The sequence below is a fragment of the Mchenga conophoros genome, linkage group LG1 (genome assembly GCF_057382185.1).
Source record: "Mchenga conophoros isolate Kocher_MC1m ecotype Shallow Benthic linkage group LG1, M_conophoros_male_GT1.1, whole genome shotgun sequence".
Taxonomy (NCBI): Eukaryota; Metazoa; Chordata; class Actinopteri; order Cichliformes; family Cichlidae; genus Mchenga; species Mchenga conophoros.
In genome coordinates this window covers 41,246,179-41,267,553 of record NC_140526.1, presented here as the reverse complement: position 1 = coordinate 41,267,553, position 21,375 = coordinate 41,246,179, and the positions used below count along the sequence as shown (strand labels likewise).

The following is a 21,375-nucleotide window of genomic DNA, read 5'->3' as shown; positions in this document are numbered from 1 at the left end:
ACCCGCCCCTAATTTTAATGCCCAACATGATACATACAGAAGGGAAATCGCAAAGAGCCTCTGTGCCCTACTTTAGAAGCAGATGCATTTAAAAATCACTGACATTCAAAAGGATCCAAGCTGAATTTTATTGAAATCTTGTTCAGTGTGATGTGGACTTTGTTTACTGTGCCTTCATACATAACGTTTTGAATTATTCAGGATTCATGGACATGCGTGTTATCACAGAAATGTGGCCACCATGCTCATTTATTTGATGCTTCAAAAACAGTTTGTGTGTTTGGTAAAATTTCTTGAGTTCAATTTGAAATAAGCTGACACTTTGAAGCAACTTTGTTCATTCTTGCTCATTTTGTGTGTTAATAAATGTCAGGGGCGGTCATTTTTATGTAGAGCTCTTCATGCACCACCATCCCGACTTATTCGGTCCAGCTTTGCTTATCCAGCTCACTGCTGGTTAAGCAACTTGACGATCCACCACTCTCTGGAGGGTCAACATCCTTCTTATTTTAAGCGATGCTGGTCGCTATGCTGTGTTGGAAGACGTTCGCCCAGTGATGCTGCTGCTGCTTTCTCTTGGTCTGCAGACTCATGCAGACCGAGCTGGTAGCTCAAACGTTTTCCTCATAACTGACCAGAGACTTTGCCTCCAAGATGACTTTGTGTTTTAGAGCAGTGGTTCCCAAACTTATTTTGCTGGGCCCCCCCTTTGTTTTACAAGAAAAATGTTCGCCCCCCCTTCTCGCGCACGCACGCGCACAAACACATCCTCCAATCACACGCGCCCATATTTTGCTCCATTGCTGTTTATTTCACACCTCAAATATTTAGTAAACAATTAAGCAAATACAAGTAAACAGCAATAAATTACAGGTAATAGTAAAATAAACTACTAACTCGTTTACGCTGCGTCCGCACCTACACGGGTGTCAAAGGTATGTGCCTTAATTCACGTCACGCTGTGGCCACGTTATTGTTTACATGAGATGAACTGCAGAATGATAGAGACGAAATACTGTTAATCTGACTGTCTGCAGGTTTTACACGCAGTTACTGTCCCTCTGTTTACAAAGGCAGAGGCGTCACGGTGTCATTATTTTATGTGTTGTTGTTGTTTCCTGTGTAATAATGTTCAACATTGCATCAATACATATTTCAAAAAATGCCTCTCTGTGCAAAATGGGTTCAAAAACATAAACAGCTGTGGGATCCTGTTTGTCCCTGATTTAAACAGCCCAGCGCTGCTCCTGATGCAGGGAAAACCAACCCTGCAGGGAGACCTACCTCAGCACCTGTGCAGGTGAAGCCAAAGGGCAGATTTGCTTCACCATATTTTCTAGTCTTTGTCTTAGAATGAAGCTGGTTTGGAAACATATTCAGCGACGCTTCATCTCCTGCTTTGCGTTTCTGTGGGCGCCCCGTGCTAGCAGTGTCCAAGCGTTCTGTTTTTTCCCCCCTTTTCATTCCGCGCCCTCCCTCCAATGCCTCTGTGCCCCCCCCCCCCCCCCCCCCCCCCCCCCAGGGGGCGGGCCCCCCACTTCGGGAAGGTCTTCTCACGTGGAATGTATTTGGTCCTAAATCATGGATTAATGTCCAACAGGTCAGTGTGGATGGTCTGCATGTTTATTGTTGAGATCATCTACAACATCCTACTACTGCATACTAAAATATAGTGTTAATGAAGAAGGCTGTCAAGGCTTCATGGCCTGAGCTGCAGCACACAGTTTCACACACTATGTGTAACACTTTATGGTGCTGCTGTAAATGGTGGAAGCAAGTAGTAGCACTTGAACCTTTTGTTTGGACTCGTTTTCATACTTTGAGTCTAAACCATCTCCAATGAACAGATTGTTTTTCTTTCTTTTTTTAAACTCTCCAGCTCCTCGTCGATAGCTTATATAGCTTATGCCTCATATGTCCGTCTTCATGCTGTCTCTGCCTGCAGGACTAGACTCATAATTGAGTTCTTTACTTTTTAACAGTAACTGATAAAAGATATTAGATAACTTAATGGTGGTAGGATGGTGTTGCTGATTAATGTTGGTCAAAGTTAAAGGCAGGGGCTTACCTATCAAGACAATTTTTACCTAATTTTCCCATTGATGCATTAAATTATTATTGCCATTGTGCTTTGACTCAAAAAGTAATGAGATCTACAAAGCCATAGTTTCATCTCAGACCTCTTGCAATAGAAATGTGTCCAGGTGTGCACGTGCAGGTTCATGGCTGGACTTCTTTCCATTTGGGTGTGTGTGTGTGTGGGTGTGTGTGTGTGTGGGTGTGTGTGTGCTGCATTTATAATACTTGTGTGTACATATGAGACTTTCTCGCCTTGTGAACGCCGTGTACCATGCTGGTTATGTTTGCAGGTACGTGTGAAATTATGCAGTGTAAAACAGACAGAAAGGTATTTGTCATTTTATGTAGTTAATTTAATGAGTTACTGCGTTGACATAAACAATTAATGTATAATCTGCAATTCAAAGCATGTGCTTCAGCACTTGAGCTTGGAGCTGGGTCGTGTTTTTCACATTCTTGAGGTATGTCGAGCTCATGTACAGCAAGAGGAAATATACATTTTACATTAACCTAAAGTAGTTATAACTTTCCAGTGTTATTATGAGAATTCAGTGGATTAAGTATTTAATTATGGGAAAACTGCCAATCATGATTTTCCAACACTTGAAATCAAACAGTGATTTGTCGTATTTCTGATGATGAAACAAGAGAATCATAAACCACCATAAATCATAATTAATTATCACAAAAATTAGGCAGCTAATCCATTTATCAACATCCAATTCCAGACTAATGTTTTTGCGTTTGTGTCTCTTCATATTTAATGCTTACACTTGTTTCATATACTTAATCAGCACATAAGTGAAAATTGCTGCATGTCAAGAAACAGCAGACTTCATCAAACATCAGTGCTTTCATGACCTGCAGTGCAACATGGACATCAAAGAAAACAGTTACTGCGTTTATTGTAAACTACTAAATAACATTAGGATTAAAACTACTACAAACTAAAAGAAACATTTTTATTAATCAGTGAAATGATTTGCTCTTCTCTTATTTTCGCTCAGCCTGAAGCTGGTTTTATAGTCGAGCGGAGAGAGTGTGTCCGCTGTCTGCTGCAGGGACTACCCGTCTGCCTCAGATGGAGACAGTATACAAGAGTAAGAGTGTATGTGTTGCAGCCACTCCTGCTCGTGCTGTTGGTGGCAACAGAGCATGACATTACAACATACAAAGAGCTGAAGTGAAATTGAGTGTGAAAAGTGTCATTGGACACTTCACAGTTCTCCGGTTCATGGTAAACTGCGCTATCCCTCCTGACTCTATTCCACCTGTCAACCAATCAGCATTCAGCAGCTGCATATGCCATGCGCGTCCCATTTGCAGTCAGGATCTCATCTCACATGGGTGGAAACCCTTCTCCTCTCTGTCCGACCGAAAAGTGTATGCAGATGGACACGTTTGCAGGGCTATAAATCCTACGTAAGAGTCCTTACTGGTGTGTAGTGTAACACAGAACAACATAGAATTGGAATGAGCAGATTGGCCCAGTAGATCGGCCTGCTGTCATAATACAGTGGGGCAAAAAAGTATTTAGTCAGCCACCGATTGTGCAAGTTCCCCCACCTAAAATGATGACAGAGGTCAGTAATTTGCACCAGAGGTACACTTCAACTGTGAGAGACAGAATGTGAAAAAAAAATCCATGAATCCACATGGTAGGATTTGTAAAGAATTTATTCGTAAATCAGGGTGGAAAATAAGTATTTGGTCACCTCAAACAAGGAAAATCTCTGCTACCTGAAGACTCATGTGAGAGAAAATCCGCTCACACAGATATTAGAGCCAAATACTGTCAATAAGGCCTCTGCAATGTTCTGAAGACAGTTAACCTTGTCAGGTAGTGACGTCCAGCAGGTGACAATGCAGCTCCATGAACACGCACAGCTGTGGATTCCAGCTGCTTCGATGTTGCATTAACTGGCATTAACTCAGCCAGTTAATGCGAGACAAATGCAGCTGCTCATTAAAGATTTCTGGTTTGTTCAGAAAAGAAAACATTGGTCCAAACACCTGAAAGTCCCAAAGACGCCTTGTGTCTCGAGTCTACGGATGTATCTGTGTATCTCCGTGGTGCTGATGCTGTGCTGACAGCTGCTGAAGCTTTTGAAGTGTCAGAATGTGGAAAGCTAACAACGTTCCTCTCACCGGTAGGCGAAGTTATTTTTAGCCAATTACAAGTTGAATCTGGTAGTTGGGGTTGTTAGCTAAGATACCGTCATTAAGAAGAGGCACAACTAATGTGTCTATGTGAGCTGATTTGCGATGTGCACTGGTGGTGCGCCATTTATTTTTTTTAATGCACCTTCTCAGATTAATTCACTGTGTGTCGTGCTCAGAGCTGGACTGGGACAGAAAATCGAGCATTTAGACTAGAGACCGGCCCCCCAGGTATTAAAGCCATAAAGCCTTTGAATGGAAACAGATGCTGCTGTGACAGTGATGCACAGTCTTGTTGGTATATGTATGATTTCTATACATTTTACATCAGATAAAAACTTTGGTTGTAAGATTCAGATTCAGCGAGACATTTTAAATGAGAATAAGAAAGTATTTCTTTGTGCCCCCCTCTCCCTGTTAATGCCCTACCTGGCCCCCTGGCAACACTTTGCTAGACCCGCCCCTGCACAGTTACCAGCTGTCAGCTACCTAAAAAAGGATCCTGGTGTTATTTGTCTCTCAGAAACAGTTCATAACTTCAACTCATTCATGTCACCTAAAAGGTAAACCTGTTTCTCCATCACCTGTTCAGCTCTGATGATTCAGTAAGGACATCTCCTGGTTTCATCTTCATGTTTCCCTCTCACCACATATCCAAACCAACATCATGACCAGCAGCTTTACAGCTGTGGCTCCAGCAAACATCAGCTGATACTAGAAATTAATATTAAATATATTCTAACAACAGCTGATCAAGCTTAAACGTGCTGCTGTTGTTTAGCGCGACATCCGCTGGTTTCCTCTTTCTGGCGCAAAGTGATAAACAAACAAGAGAGACGATCAGCTGATCATTGATCAGTTTCATGATTGAAGTAGAAACATGAGAGAGGGAGGGGAGAGAATGAGAGAAGAAGAGGCAGCTGTGCAGCGTAATGACAGAATAACTCCAGCTTTGTGTCTTTTTCCATTCTAGCTGAAGTTCGGGACAAACTGTGTTCTTTTTCAGCTCAACACCAAACGCGTAATAATTTCTCTGAATACGGGACGGTTGGCAACTCTAATAACTAACCTTATGAATAAAATAAATTTTACTATTAGTAAATTCATAGCAACAGCTGTATAGAAACTCCGTCCTGCTAGCTAGTAGCAGTACGAGTTATTGTAACTGACTGTAAAAAGTCAGCACAATGAAAATAAACTCCACCTAAACCTGGTTTATATCTGACCCAGATAGACTGCAGCTCATAACTTCTTACCTGAAGTTCAGTTCACCTGACGCTCGGACCAGCGGCCGCCTCGGGTCTCTCCTCCTCCTGCCTCCGATCTCCCTCATCCACCTGCTGGCCTCCACCACTTGTTAATTTTACTGAATCTGAGGAAGCTCCGCGATGCCACCACCAAACATCTAGTTATTTTTACACACCGGCCAGCATCTGGCCAGTCCAACGCCTTTCATTGTTTATACCGTTACAAAAAAACAAATAAAAAAAATCATTGGGCCACCGAGCAAATGCCCGGTATGCCCGATGGCCAGTCCAGCTATGGCCGTGCCATCAGTTAAGCCCACGTGCCCAGAGTTGCCGACCCCTGATTTAGAGTAAGGATCAGAAAATATTTTATTCAAATATCAGATCAGCTTAACAATGGAAAGTTAAATGTCTGTCTCCTTCATGTTGAATTACATCATAGGCTTGAGGGGGATCATTACGTAAATAAACAAATCAATAATGAACACGTCTGAGGTTAATGTGCCATTTGACACATAGTATTAATGCCACTTAATGAAAACGGAGAGCATCTAATCACATCTAGCATTTAAATGAAACATTTTATCATTCCCCAACGCTTCCAGGAGTAGCCTGCATGAGCATAAAACTGCATTAATCATCAGACTGCCTTAGGGAACCTAAGCACCTGAGGAGCAGCTGTATGTTTATTCAATATCTTTTTAATCAGATGTTGAGGAAAATCATTAGGTGCATGGGCCTTAACACTGGAATTTAATTAAAGTGGTCTTTTACTTGGCCTCTAGGGACTTGGGTTGTTTTGTGCAGCAGTAAGATTTTGAAGATAACCATTTGCTTTAAAAAAAGATCAGTTGCCTTGGCACGCTAATAATTGCTAAATGGTGTTATTGTTCTTTTTCTTTGATGTTATATGTCCGCTCACTGGACTTTAAAAATTCAGTTCCTTGTGTTGAATAAACAGCAGCATGTCCCTGCAACTCTCGCTTTTCACTTATGTTGACTTGAAATAATTAAAGAAATAACAGAGTAGCTCTTAAAACTCAACGTAAATTACACACGAACAACATTAAGCTACTCACGCAGAGAAGAACGGCTGCTGCTGCATCATCATCCTCATCATTTCTGCTACACTGGCAGGGCTAGGGGCCAGGACTCTCCTCTTCGGGTTTTTGGGGGATGTTGCTAACTCCGGGTCGATAACAGGCACCACACCCGCAGTAGATGTGCTCGGTGTGAGGTCTCGCAGCAAGCTATCAAATACGGCGCATTTCTCGGCTTTTAAAAAAAACGCTATGCGTCGCCAGGTGTTTCATCGGATTCGAGGTGTTACCTCCTTTGACAGTATCACAGTATCAGCTTAAAGCACTTGTTGCTGCTGAGTTTGCATCTTTTGCTGTGAAGTACAGCCAGACTTTTCACCGCTTCGCCTTGGGCATTTTTAATCTGTAGCTCTGCTCTAAAAGAACGTACGTACCTGGGCCCACCTACTACGCTTGCAAAGGTAAAATGGGGGGGCGACCGTGGCTCAGGGGGTTGGGAAGCGTATCTGTAACCGGAAGGTCGCCGGGCTCTCTGTCCTGGTCGTTGTGTCCTTGGGCAAGACACTTCACCCACCACCTACTGGTGTTGGCCAGAGGAGCCGATGGCGCGATATGGCAGCCTCGCCTCTGTCAGTCTGCCCCAGGGCAGCTGTGGCTACAACTGTAGCCTGCCTCCACCAGTGTGTGAATGTGAGAGTGAATGAATAGTGGCATTGTAAAGCGCTTTGGGTGCCTTGAAAAGCGCTATATAAATCCATTATTATTATTATTATTGTTATTATTATTATTAAAATGATTGGCTCCTAAAGTGTGTGACATCTCAGGGGGAAAAAAAGCACCGAAATAAAGCACTGAAATGTGCGCTGCTTTTCGGTCTGGTTACTACCGTTTATGTCAGAACCTACCGGTACCTGTTAGATTATAATATTATTTTATGCCATGTTATACCCCTAATTAAAGATTGTGAATTATTATGTAGTTTTAGTTTGCATTATTCTCCTGAATTAGAAGAAGCTGATAACTATTGCATTAGTTAAACTGATTTGCATTACATTAAACTGCTGACTTGTTGTGAATGAATGATATTGTTTTATGATGCATTATACTGCTGAGTTATAAGAAATCTAATTTGTCTGAGTAGAAGAGAACAGAGTGTGCTGGAGTTTTCTGCCCCATTTCAGCAGGAGCAGATAAACAGGGAGCCAAGGTCGTAGCTTAGGCGCTGTGTGAGAGAAAGCATGTGAATGTTTAGGCTTTGTATGATAAGGTGGAGGCACCAGAGGCTATAAAAGTTTGAGCAATGCTCCACCATTTTGAGATTTTGAGGCTGTCTGCATCAGTGTCCATCTCCCACGTGTGTGATCATTAAATCATCGTTTGACTCAACCCGGCCGGACCAGTGTTGTTATTGTGGTTTTTCTCTTGTCTCCATCCCCAATATTTTGAACCTTAACATACCCATCCCTACCCATAACTGATAATTTATTTGAGATTATTAATTTGTGGTGTTACCGACTTGCATGTCTCACCCATTCAGAGCCTTTCTATGTGTAGACATTTTACATGTGCTTCCTGGTGCTCCAGTTTTTCGCCTCATCAGAAAACATGCTGGAGTGAAGTTGACCATGAGCAGAGATGGTGCTGAAAGTTAAAAAGGGGCAGAATAACAACAACCCACATTCATCAAGAATCTAATATGAAATCACACCATACTATATCACTGTCATCAGGCAGGGACAATGCAAAGCAAACGTAGCCTATGCTTTACCTGATGGGTACACTGTTGCTGTTGAGGTGTTGCTGCTGCTCCTGATGGTGCTGGAGGGCAGGGCTGTGTTGATCTGACACTGTAGACATTAAAAAGTCCATAGGAGAGCTGGTAGCTGATTAAACAAGTGTTATGAGATAATAATAAAATGCAAAGATCGGTGACAGCGCCTGTGACTTACTCTCTTCCTCCTTCCATCTCCTCATCTAAACTATCACTCTCCATTTGCTGTCCCTCTGAGAACAAGGCACAGTCTGCTGTTGCATTAGTCTGTTATTGAATTACCCACACATACAAAAACTCTTGCACCTAATCCATAATAGAGAAATAATAGAAAAATGTTATAGAACCAAAACATTATTTATTATTGTTTTTCTACTTGAACACCTCTGCAATGCAACAACTGGTACACGTGTTATTGTTACCTGTGCTCTTTAATCCAGCTGGTGATGGATGCACTGCATCACACAGCTCCTTTTGTCACAGTTTCCTCCTCATGTCTGGACCATGTTATATCATGATTAATAATTAAAAAAAAAAGTCTATACATATAAAACAAACACACACGCACACACATACAGTGACATTTTATACCTTCTCCAGAATACTGTATATCATAGGTGTCAAACCAAATGACTATCAGAGCTGGCCTGCTGGTATTATACAGCTAATATATATATTGTTTAGTATTAAGCTTTGCTTGTTCCATATTCAATTTTTCAGCAAAACGTGTTTGAGTCCATAAGAAAAGATTCATTCTCATATCTGGAGGAAGATTTTTTTTTCCCAATAAATATTAACGTCAGCCCGCGACTTTGTTCCAGTTTTGAATTTTGGCCCTCTGTGTATTTGAGTTTGACACCCCTGCTGTATATACTATGGCCACAAGTTTGCATCATGGTGCTGATCCAGAATCCCTTATTATATATTCCCAGTGCTTGAAATATAAATCCAATATATTCTATTTCTTAATTATTTAGTCCTCCAGAAAGGCAGGCTCTGTAACTTACTTTAAAACTAAATATGTTTCTTAAAACAGTGGTCAGAGCTACAGACCCATGACAGCCTTACCCAGTTAGCGAGCAGCTAATGACCAGCACCACTTGTGCATTTAATCAAAGGAAAGGTAATGCTTTGTTGTGCTGTTGCACACACAGGACGCTCTTTTGTTTCGTCAGTTGTCACAAAACTGTTTCTAATTGTACATAATAGGCTAATACTCCTGTGTGCTATAGAATACAGTGTATACATTACACCCTACTGGTTTTTGTTTAGGGGTGGGTTTTTATAATCGATTCATCGATTAAAATCGATTCTGGCTTGGATAACGTAAAATCGATTCATTAAAATCCTAAATTGATTTTTTTATATAAATTTATTTTGTCCGAAATGCCAGAATCTCTGGTGACATCTCACAAAATTTCAAGAACCACCAAACAGTAAATGAGAGCAGGTACAGGGATTCTGCACATAGACTTAAACACACAGCGGATCAGAATCAGTGAGATGTCGCCTTTCTCACAGTCGGGGCTGAAAGCCGACAGCTCGCTGATTCTGATCTGTCGGCGGGTCCGCGCTGTGTGTTCACGCCCTTTATGCGCTGATTCTAAAGCTGTTAGTTTGATCTCTCTCCAAACAATATTGACCGAACCAGCAGCAAAAGAAGATCCAAACGCTTCACATAAACATCGTCATGAATTCTTTTACTGTTTTGCTTCCATTGCGATGCGCAGCTCTCTCTCTCTCCCTCTCTCTCTCTCCCCCCCCTCTCTCTCTCTCTCGAACAGTTTCCCTTTCTTCATTATTCGCTTGCTTGTTATGCACAAGTCTACCGCTGTTTACAGGCTGTCAGCCGCTGTTTTTTTCCCTTTTACATTCTTCCGAAAAGAAAACCTCATTTCTGCTGTTCAATACTGAACAAATTGAAACTTTTTAATATTATTCAAAATGCAAAATGCTTAGCCGTGTCTCTAATAAAACCGCTGTAACTTCAGAGGTAATGTTGATTAATTAATGGTTTTCTTTCGTTTTTGATGTACTGCAGAATATTTTTATAAAATCCCAGGCCAGGAAAATCACCTTCATGTTTTTCTGTGTTTTATCTTCAGCTACTTTGACACAAAAGCATCTGCTGTGATGCTCACACCTGTGATAAAGTCTTGCGTGTGTCAGCTTCCTTTTGATTGATACAAAAATATGTAAATGTTCTGATCTGAATTATAATATTTCTGACTGTCAAAATTTCCCAGATTTAAATCGAATCGAATCGAATTAAATCGTGGATCGAATCGATTCGGGACCTTGTGAATCGGAATTGAATCGATTCTAGAAATCAGTGACGATACCCAGCCCTATTTTTGTTGCATCAGTCTGCATCTCTCCTTTTCCCTTACAGCCCTGCACCGCTCAGACTGCAAAGATGCGCGTGCTCTTTGCGAGCTCGTTCCCGGCTCGTAACCAGCCCGCTCTGCCGTCAAGGGGGAGCACTGGTTAATGGTAGTCACTGATAATGCGCCCCTCTGTTTCTCCAATTTCTTTGTTAATATCTTCAATATGATGCAGTTTCTTGTATTTTTCAGCTTAACTCTGTCAGTTTTTTTCATTTGTTCTCTTAAGCTAACTGCAGAATTGAACTAGGTCTTTTTTAAATTCAGAATTCGTAATGCCACAGCTTCCACTGTGTCACTTTCTTTACAATTGCCATGTTGGTCCTTCACCGTCATGGAAGTGGAGGATGTAAAAGGCATTGTCCCTATAGTGATAAATGTTGCCTTAAAACATGTATTTTGTTGACAAAATGTGCAAGTTTCCTATGACGTACACACTCATGACTCAATCTTGGTCATTGTTGAACTGGACTCCACGGCAGCCGTCGAAGTTCCTGCACATAATTGCATCGATCACAGTGTTGAAGATACCACATCACCTTTGCTGAAGCTGGTTCTGCATTATATCTGCCAGATATTATGGCTCTTAAGCGTTCTTTTCCACATTGTTCACGGCATACCATAAATCACCATGTTGTTGAGAGATCTTATTCTTAAACCACTGTTTTTCACAGTGTTGACTGACTCCCGATATTTATCCCTGAAAAACAGGTCATTTCAGTAAATTGCTCTGTTTTCAAGATGTTCCACTGGGTGTCTTAAAACATATCTGTAATTTTTGGCCATTTTAAAAAAAACAAACACATTTATGCCTTTTGTCTGCTGAGGGCTCATGAAAGTCATTTGATGATGTCCATCTGCTTGGTCTTCTTCTTTTTGTTCTTCATCGTTTAGTAGCCATGATATACAGTTGCATTCATTCTCAACGATGAGTCTCTTTTCCTTACAATGTTCTGTCTGGTGCTCCAAAGTCCAGGGAGTTGTGAGTCAGATGGCACCCAGCGGGGACTTTGCCCATCCATGTGTCAGGTCATAATCAGCTGTCAGGATGACCGCGCAGTTCAGTAGCTGCTTATCAGAGGAAGTACTTGTCTAGGCCAAAAGATTAGTCACACCCAAGCTGTTATCTGAAGAGCTGTTGCAATGACATCTCTTCATAGGGGACGTCCAACACAGCACCTCTACCCCCAATCCTTTGTAAAGCTGGATTTGGAAACAGAATGGTTTAAAAAAAAAAAAAAAAACGACAACAACAACAAAAAAAACCTTTGTGTGTTTGCTGTGGTATAGTTTGTTTCCCAGCACTGTCAGGGAATGGGAGGGTTTGTTTTAAGCTTCCTTTCCAGATTGTGAGTGAAGGCAAGAGGACATGCCATCCAGAATCTCCTCTGCTTGACAGACTAACTGTTTTCTGTCAGGACTGCAGTACTTTAGAAGAGAAGCTGGGAAACGCTATGCCAGTTTCCAGGTCACATGTCTAATGGTTGATCCACTGTCATACTGTTACTGAAAGAATTTCTCAGTAATTAAATGTAGGGCTGCAACAATTCATCAATTAATTCAAATAATTCGATAATAAAAAAAATGCTCCACACAAATTCTTTGCTTCGATGCTTCCTTTAATACATGCTTGAGTGTTTCACCCACGACAAAAAACAGACCTGCAATACAAACGTATTTAGGAGCAACGTTCAGTTTATTATGAATCTCATAATAGTGTCATTATTTTAATACACCAGTAGGGTGATAACATAAAGATCACATTCATTGTCATCTAGATTTATACTAGATGATAAAAGCAGTGCAGCTCCAACAACACAAGAAATGAGTTTATGCTTGAGAAAAAGAATTGTTGGTACTAACAAAGCAGGAGATGAATATACAAAGTTACAATAGTGTTATGAAATGGAGTGGGAATCAAGAAATTCAAACAGAACAGGCCTGGCAGAGGCAGGAAGCAAAAGATTCCAAAGACACTGGGAACAAACTAGCAAGAATTGTCTTCCAAAACAGAAGTGAAGGACTTGGCCAAGTTGGGAATTCTAGTCTCAAAGAGGACAACCACTAGAACACTGAACACAAATGGAAAGCGAGGTCGTAGACCAAGAAAAACACCACTTTTGCAGGCGAGACACCATCAAGACGGAGGACAACGTGGACAAACATTATGAATACTGGAACTGCATCCTTTTATTTGATGAAACTAGAGCTCTTTGGACATTGAGACGCTTTTTTGGAGAAAGAAGGGAGTGGCGTGCATCCCAAAGAAACATTCTTCAAGTATATCTGGAACCAGGAATCCAATCAAAGTGGAAGGAATCGTGAATCTCTTTCAAAATCTGTGGGGTGAACTGAAGGTCCAGCTTGAGAGACTCACTCTTTCACAAAAACACTTTTTTCTATGTTTAAGGGCTTTCTATCCAATATTCACTCTAATATCATTAAACAAGGATATTTGGCATGGACACCCAGGGAGCACCCAGGGATCGAAAGGCCAACCTTATGATTAGTAGATGACTATTGGCACCTGGGTCTATCAGGTCTAATAATTTTGACTGTGGTAAAGTCTTTGTTTTTCTGTATTGTAAAATAAACTATTCAATTTAGAAAGCTGCTGAATGTTAAATGTACAAACATAGTCTAAACTCCAATGACAATAATATAAGAATCTAAATATTTTGCTGATTAGGATGAAAATATATATATTATATATTATATTGTGTTATATACTGTTCAAAAAAAGGGAACACAAAAAGAAGACATCGCCTGACTCAAAGTGATTCTCCGCCAAACAGTCCTCGTTCATTAAGTGCTCTACAAACTAACATTACAGCTGACAGCTGGATTTTCCTGTCTCACTTTAGCCAGCAACAAGAGAACCAGAGTAAAATATGGACAGAAAAACCTTCATCTTATTTATTTAATTTATTTTTAGCAAAAACCCATATTTGCAGCCAGGGTCAGCACGAATGTGACCCCTTCAGACTGCCTTTTAGTTTTAAACTTCTAATTTAAGCACTTGCTGCTTAAATGGCGTCACAGATGGTTTAAATGAGCCTGTAGTAGTTTATGTAGTGTTTCATGTGTGAAGCCTTGTGTATGCTGAGTAACATCACAGTATAAATGAATGTGGCTTTTCTGTGTGTCTTTGTAAAGGTATGGTGTAACTCCTGAGAATATCATCTTGTATGGTCAGAGCATCGGCACGGTGCCCACCATCGATCTGGCTGCTCGCTATGAATGTGCTGCCGTCATCCTGCACTCACCACTAATGTCGGGCTTGCGGGTGGCCTTCCCTGACACACGCAAGACTTACTGCTTCGATGCCTTCCCCAGGTATGTGTTAAAGACGCAATCAACACGCATGCATGTCACAACGTGGGCAACCAGCAGTGTTACAGTTTTATTGTAACACTGATGCGTTAAACCTCTCTGATGTAAAGGTAAAAATGTAACTTTCTGTCAGGCAACTGCTTCACGGCTAGTAGGAGGGAAAAGAGTAAAATTAATAGAGAGAAGAAGAAAAAAACTCTGAGTCCTTTCTGTTTCTGGAACTGAAAAGTCTCTTTGTCATATTTGTGTGAGCACTTTTTGATGTATGTGTGTATTAAAAAAACAAACCAAACGTTGAAACTTAAACATGATTTAAATGAACTTTTAGGCTCCACCTGAGTTTTTATTGCACCCATAATATAAGGAAATGGCTGATGCATTTATTTATTACCAGAAGTAAATTTCTATAAAACAGTTGCTCATATATTTGAAGGATCAAACGTCAGCATGAAGACAAAACATACAACACAACAATAAAAGGAAGCACAGATATTTGCTCTGGAGTCTTGCAGCACCAGATGTGGCTGCGAGGTCACATGTGGCTGCCTCTGAAGCAGAGGTTGGAACGTAAACAAAATTCAAGCTGGCATCTAAAAACTGGGTGTTGGTCTATGAGAAATGACATTTGTAAAAAGCAGCAGCAACAAGTGAAATATGTTTTTGGGGTTTATTTTGCCTGTCCTCTCTGGACTGTAGCAATCAGGATTGTCTGTCACAGCCCAACATTTATCCTCTCTCTGTGTCACTCTTGGAGAGGCACTTCAAGTCCTTGAGACGAGGAACCAAAGCTTGTAAAGCGCCTGTTCCCAACGACATTAACAGGTCTGCAGTTTGTTGCAATCCACTTGGCATCAATCAATATGTCCGAGGTCGACTTACCGAGCCCCCGATGCTCCGTGAGCAAGCTGGGTGACACGTTAGCCAAAGTGCTAGCAGCATCCCTGACTAACATAAGCTTCGCTTCAATGTGATATTTTAAGCTGGAAGTGCTTCTGTAAAAATAAAATTCCTTCTGCCGAGACAAACTGCCCGAAATGCGTTGACAGAAACATTTCAGGGATTTTGAGTCATTCTGCACTCCAGATGTGTTGGCGTTATATTTTTTGTATCGTGTTAATCGTAATGACGGCGTAATCTGCGTTAATTTTGACAGCACTACTTTTAAGTTATTAGATTCTAAACTGACAGGACTAGGGATAGAAAGGTGAAAGACGAGGAAAAGAGAAGTTGGGAAGAGGCTCAACAACAGGAGAGGAACAGAAAGACAGAGGAGAAGAGAGACGGAGAGAAAAGACACTAAAAATGCGTTTGATCACCTGCTGGGAAAAAAACTAAAACAAGCACAAGGAAAACATCACAGTAGGGAAACCACAGCTACAACCAACATAAACACAAATAGCAGTAAATAATCAATATTGAATGTTACTGAGCAGCATGCAAGACCGACAACCCACGATATGTTTAGAAGCAGCAGCCAACCAAGACGTGTTTGTGAACACCAGTCTGTACTCAGGTGTGTGAAGAATCAAAACAGTGCACGCTGCAAAGCATTTCAAACGCATGTTACCACAAAGGCAACTGACATTATTTGAAGCAGTGCCATCCTTGCACAGCTGACTGTTTACCTGCACAGTGCAAGACTGTACACTCCCGCCTTATGTCAAAAGAGACAGTAATATCAGAAGAACAACAGGCTGCTTTACTGTAAAAACCATGCCAGCAACCACAGTCAAAAATGTCTGAATTACGTGGCTGATTAAAGTAATTGGCCCTCAATACTCTTTAGCCAGGAACTATAAGACAGCGCAAAGATTATAGACCAGGGATGTCAGGTTTAGGGCCCTGAATCATCCAGGCAAAGATGCTAATCTGGCCAAAGGTTAAGGAGGTCATAAATTTGGGACTTTTAACTGTTTTTTTCACAAGTTTTACAGCTTTTCCTGCAGGTAAAGACCTCTCTCATGGCAATTCATACTACACTGTAGTAATTAAGTAATGAATAAACAGTTAAATGAGCAAGTACACAATAAAAAAAAAATATATAGCGTATAGCACTTTACAACTCCACAACTTTGATGGGTTTTTTTGCACTAATAATGTATTTTCACTTAAACAAGCAGCTGTTTTTTATCTGCATTAAAGTTATATAAAAATGTAACAGTGCAAATTCCTCGCTGACAGTTTAACCAAAAGGCATTTCCAGTGGAAACTGGCCGACACATCCTCAGCATAACCAAGTATAACATCCACAAAACTTAAAAAGAGGTTACACACACACAATACGGTAATATCATGTTGAGGTGCAGTACGTATCACTCCGCCAGGCTCCGCCTACGATAGCCGTAATGCTCCATTGCAGGTTCACAATGTACAATGCGGGTCGTACTGAAACATCTGACAGATTTTTGAGCGCCGTGTACATAAAATCGTTTCGAGGTCAGTAAACACAACCAGAGTTCATACATAAGGCACACGGGGTTATAAGGGGCTCTGTCGAGTTTCAGAAAATTCAAAGGATGATTTTAAGTGCGCCGTATTTTCCAAACAACACTGTAATAACAACGGCCGCTAGCATGCTCTACCAAAAATAGTGCTTTGACGGACGAAACCTAAACCAGTTCCACACCAGTGAAGCTGCAGCATTTTTACAAACCAGTTCTGGTTCATCCGTTTCATTCAACGATCCGCTTTCGCCCTTCTCGTTCTCCGTCGCTGCCGCCGCCATTCTTTTTCCGCCATGTGAAAACAAAGCCACTGCGCATGCGCGTTTTACCCATATTCTATCGCCATATTTCATTTTCTTATCGTTGCCCAACATTATACCGGTATTACCGTGAACGGTATGATATGGCCCAGCACTAAGCAACGATTTAAATTTGATACATTTATTTCTTCCAATTTAAGGCCATGAATCGTGTTGACAATGTAGAAAAATGACAGACTGTTGCAGCTGCACTTCTTTTTGTATTTTTGGACATTATAATATCTCCTGGATTAAAAGTGCAGTTAAACTTCCGTACACTGACAGGAAGAGGAGTTTCCCTGATCTGGCCCACTTAGGATTAAAGTTGGCTGTAGGTGGCCCACCATGTAAAATGAGTTCGAACCACAACTTTGTCATACTTTACAATAACATTAGATGTGTGGTACGAGCATAACTGCCCATTGATTAAAACATGTACTATAGAAATAAGTGCCTGTATTTTTTGAGCATTGACAGGGGATTTCTTTAAATCACCCTGTAATTCTTCAGCTAAGACACCTGAGTTAGAAAACACAGAGAACTGCAGTCGTTTTTACACGCGTGGGCAGCAGCAAACACACCCTGCGAACTGCTGCCTGCGTACTTTTATTTTTATACGTGTATGTGTGTAAAAATAACAACGTCACTCAGAATCAACAGGTTCTTCCCCTTTTCTAAAACTATATGTTCTTGGAAAGAGCTGCGGTGTCTCTTCTCTACATCTAACTGTTCTCTAAAAACAGGAAGTGGTTTAGTAGCTGAATAAGTTCATCACAAAGTTATTAGGTGAAAAGTTATTAGTGCTGTCAGCGTTAATCTGAAATGACGTTAACGAGTTACCGCGGATCTCCCAGTGCGTGGGGCTGGACGGCGTCAACACGTGAACGAGCTAACTGCGCTAACACACTAGTTCCCACCCATGTAATTGAGCATTGCGTGGCACATCCGACATACTGTTTTACTTTAGTCCATGACGCGCTTACCTTCAGGGTCATACGTCACATGAAAACCAAAATAGTTCCAAACGCCAGATCTGAATGAGGGTGGGGGAGGTTCAATTTGCCATGTTGCAACGAGCTTAGCTCCTGTCTCGCTAGCTTGCCCTGCGCTCAGTGAATCTGCGTTCGACTACTCTGCCTAGGCTGCACTGTGAGCGCAGATCCACTGAGCGCTCAACACAGACAGCATCGTCAGAAGGAAATTAAAAATGTTGTATTGTTCGATAAACATGCGTACCGAACCGAAAGCACTGTATCGAACGGTTCAATATCGATACGAGTATTGTTGCACCCCTACGACACAGCTATGGTTAGCATAATATAAACACATTAGCACAGTGAAGCTGGAGGATGAACACTAACTTTTTTCCACTCGATAAAAGTTAAGGGTTCCTGATGGTTAGAGACAAATGCAATCGCATGGCAGGATGCTGTACACAGACCAAACTTCAGCCAGGAGAACAACTGAGATAATCCATCCACAATACGAGGTTAGTCATTCATATACTGCTGCTGGGGCTGGGCTGTAGTTACATCCTAAGGTTTTAAAAACTGATTTTTAAAATGAACAGTTGTAATAAAAACCGAGATGGGCTGACAGTGATCACTGACTGTTTTTAGGGGCTTGTTTAGATCAAACAGAACAAGATAAAAAACATTAAAACATGTTAAAAACACAGAGTAGTTTTTAACCCGGAAGCAGGGTTCATACGTCATCACTTAAAGACCGGATATCCCACCTGCTGTGAATGTTTTAATACAGTACAGTTGTTATTATAATCACTCATCCTGTTTATGTTAGGATAAATAACATTCAGGCCTATACTACTGTACTTTAATGTCAGTCAGGTGGTACTCAATGTGAAAAGTCTGAGAACTGCTGCCCTATGGCATTACCATCGGCACAAAAGTAAGAACTGCTGCTTTACAGTCTTCCTTCTCAGAGCCAACAATGTTTTTAGGCACACATCAGTCGTCATTTGTTATCATTGTTAAAATGTCTCAAAATGTTAATATAAAAGCCCTAAAAAACCATTTTGAAACGGTTTGCAGCCGAGTGTGAAGCAGTGGGAATGAGAATCAGCACCTCCGAATCTGAGGCCATGGTCCTCAGCCAGAAAAAGGTGGAGTGCCCACTGTGGCTCAGGGACCAGTTCCTGTCCCGAGTGGAGGAGTTTAAGTATCTCAGGGTCTTGTTCGCAAGTGACGGGAGAAGGGAGCGGGAGATCGACAGACGGATCGGTGCTGTACTGGCCTGTTGTGGTGAAGAGAGCTGAGTGTAAAAGCCAGGTTCTCAATTTACCAGTTGATCTACGTCCCTCACCTATGGTCACGAGCTGTGGGCAGTGACTGAAAGAACGAGATCGCGGATCCTGGGCGCCTCCTGGGTGAGGTGTTCCGGGCATGTGGGCTGGGAGGAGGCCCTGGGGCAGACCCAGGACACGCTGGAGAGATTATATCTCTCTGCTGGCCTGGGAACGCCTTGGTGTTCCCCCATACAAGCTGGAGGAGATGGCTAGGGAGAGGGAGGTTCTCTGCCCCACGACCCAGCCCTGGATGAGCGGAAGAAGATGGATGGATGTTAATCTAAAATTTAAAGAGTGAAATTTAGCAATAGTATTTTTTTTTCTTTGAGCGAGATAGGGAGAGATAAATGCATCACTGCAAAACACAGCAAAGAAGTGAGTTATTTTGAGATCAAATTCTCTTCTCTTCTATGTTTTTGTGTTTTAACTGAGAAAATGTTTCACCACAGTTGTTCACTTCTGACCAAAATGTGAAACAGCTAGGGATAGGCGTTATTATTGGTTCCTTTCAAAAATATCGAACAGCCTCACAAGATTCACAATTTAGAAACACAGGGGATGTTTATCTGACCAAATTATAAAAAGCCAGACAATATGTAAATGTTACAGTCTGGTGTGTCTGTAGGTTTATCGTGTGCAGTGCTGAGCAACATTAAGTTTAACTTTCAAGGAAGTGTTACATAACTGGATATGTTTGAGTCTGTTCTACGTGTGTAATCTCAGGCATTTCTCAGATCCTTAAAGAGTAGAGAGTGTGGTGATGACTCTGTAATATTTAAATGTCATCAAGTTGCCAAAAGTATTTTATAACAGCAGTTTGTCTCCCCATTTTGTTTTGCTTATCAAACGTCATGTGATGCTAGCAACAGGCTAAACAGACGCATGCTTTTCCAGTTGCCTCTTTAAAAATGTTTCTGCAAATATAAATTCTACATTTTGAAAACCTAAACACAAGTGTTGCAAACAACAAAGTTAAATGCAGCTATTTACCTAAAAATGCACCCAAGAATTTTTTTATATAACCATTTAAAACTATTTACAGAACAATCAGCTGTTCTACATCAAATAAGATGCCACACAAAATGATTTGTGCCACTCCAAAAAATAATTTCTGTCTACTATGAAATAGTGGACCTCATCACAAGCGTGGTACCTGCAGGCCTGACAGCAGGAGGTGTATCACTCCTGTTTTCCACCTGCAGACACTGTTTACACTGTAATCTGACTTTGGTGGCTTTTTGGCAGCAACTGTGATATTCATCAGTCGCCTCATTGTTCTGACACACAACACAAAACTTTCCACTAAACTACACAGTAACTACACACTGCAAACATACTAAACGTCACAAATCTCTCACGTCTCAAAACTCGCTCCCCCTCTCTTCCTCTTCTGCTCACTCGCCGCCATCACTCCTAAAACTTCCCCCTCTTCCTAAACCACCAAATGCCATGTTCCCAGTAATTTTAAGATTGGTCGACCTGGTGCACCCAGGTCAGGAAAGGGTTTTTTTGGTTTTGATTTTGGTCGCTAGCGGAGAGTGCTTTCCTTCAAAGACGCTGTTTTTATAATTTCTTCCCACAGTAAACATCACTATGTAATCAGGAAAAAAACATTGAGTATTCTTTTTATCACGTGGCCTATCAACACAATTTAAAGACTGGTATAAGGTTTGAAGTCGCCACTTTCAACACAGCAATTGAGGATCAGGGTCCTTGGGCTGATATAGCATCTTGTTAATATGTCATCTTAAATTGGTCATGTGACTGGTTTACCATGACTATATTCTTCCTCAGCCAATCAGCAGCACGGGTGTGTAAGTAAGTTCTTCTTTATTTTAAGGAAACAAAGCCTTGGGATGCAGGCACCTTTTATGATATGTTTATAAAAGGCTTTACTGTTTAAAATAGACGGAGGCAGGCTTTACTTCAGCTTTTATACACAACAGTGTAATATAGAGTAAACTGTTTTAAAGACCTGGGCTTGTTTTTGTGAATGAGAGAATCTTCGCTATGTTATGTTATGTGCTTGACATTCATACTTTTCTTATTTCTCTATATGTACTAGATTCTTCAAATTTTTCTCAACTCTCAGCACTTGAGTTAAACTGACAGATTTAGAGGAGAGGATGCCAGACATCGCTGTACTTGGCTCAATTTTTTGTTAGAATTGTGGTTCGGTCCTTGCAGACTTTGGATCCCCCCTATTACTGTATTAGCACGGTGATTTTACTGGAATATTCTGGAGCCATGACTCAGAAATGTCTTGTATTGAGGCTACAGTCTTTTAGTACGCACTCCTCTGAGGTCAGACAT

General features: G+C 41.2%; 1 protein-coding gene across 2 annotated transcripts in view; it reads left to right on the top strand.

Annotated features, from left to right (window-relative positions):
- abhd17c (abhydrolase domain containing 17C, depalmitoylase) overlaps positions 1–21,375 on the top strand; it is a 32,584-nt gene that overhangs the window by 4,287 nt on the left and 6,922 nt on the right. For both annotated transcript variants that reach the window (XM_085278633.1, XM_085278626.1), the window contains one exon: positions 13,838–14,017. In XM_085278633.1, the coding sequence (XP_085134759.1) occupies positions 13,838–14,017 (180 nt within the window). The remainder of the gene's footprint in view (positions 1–13,837; positions 14,018–21,375) is intronic.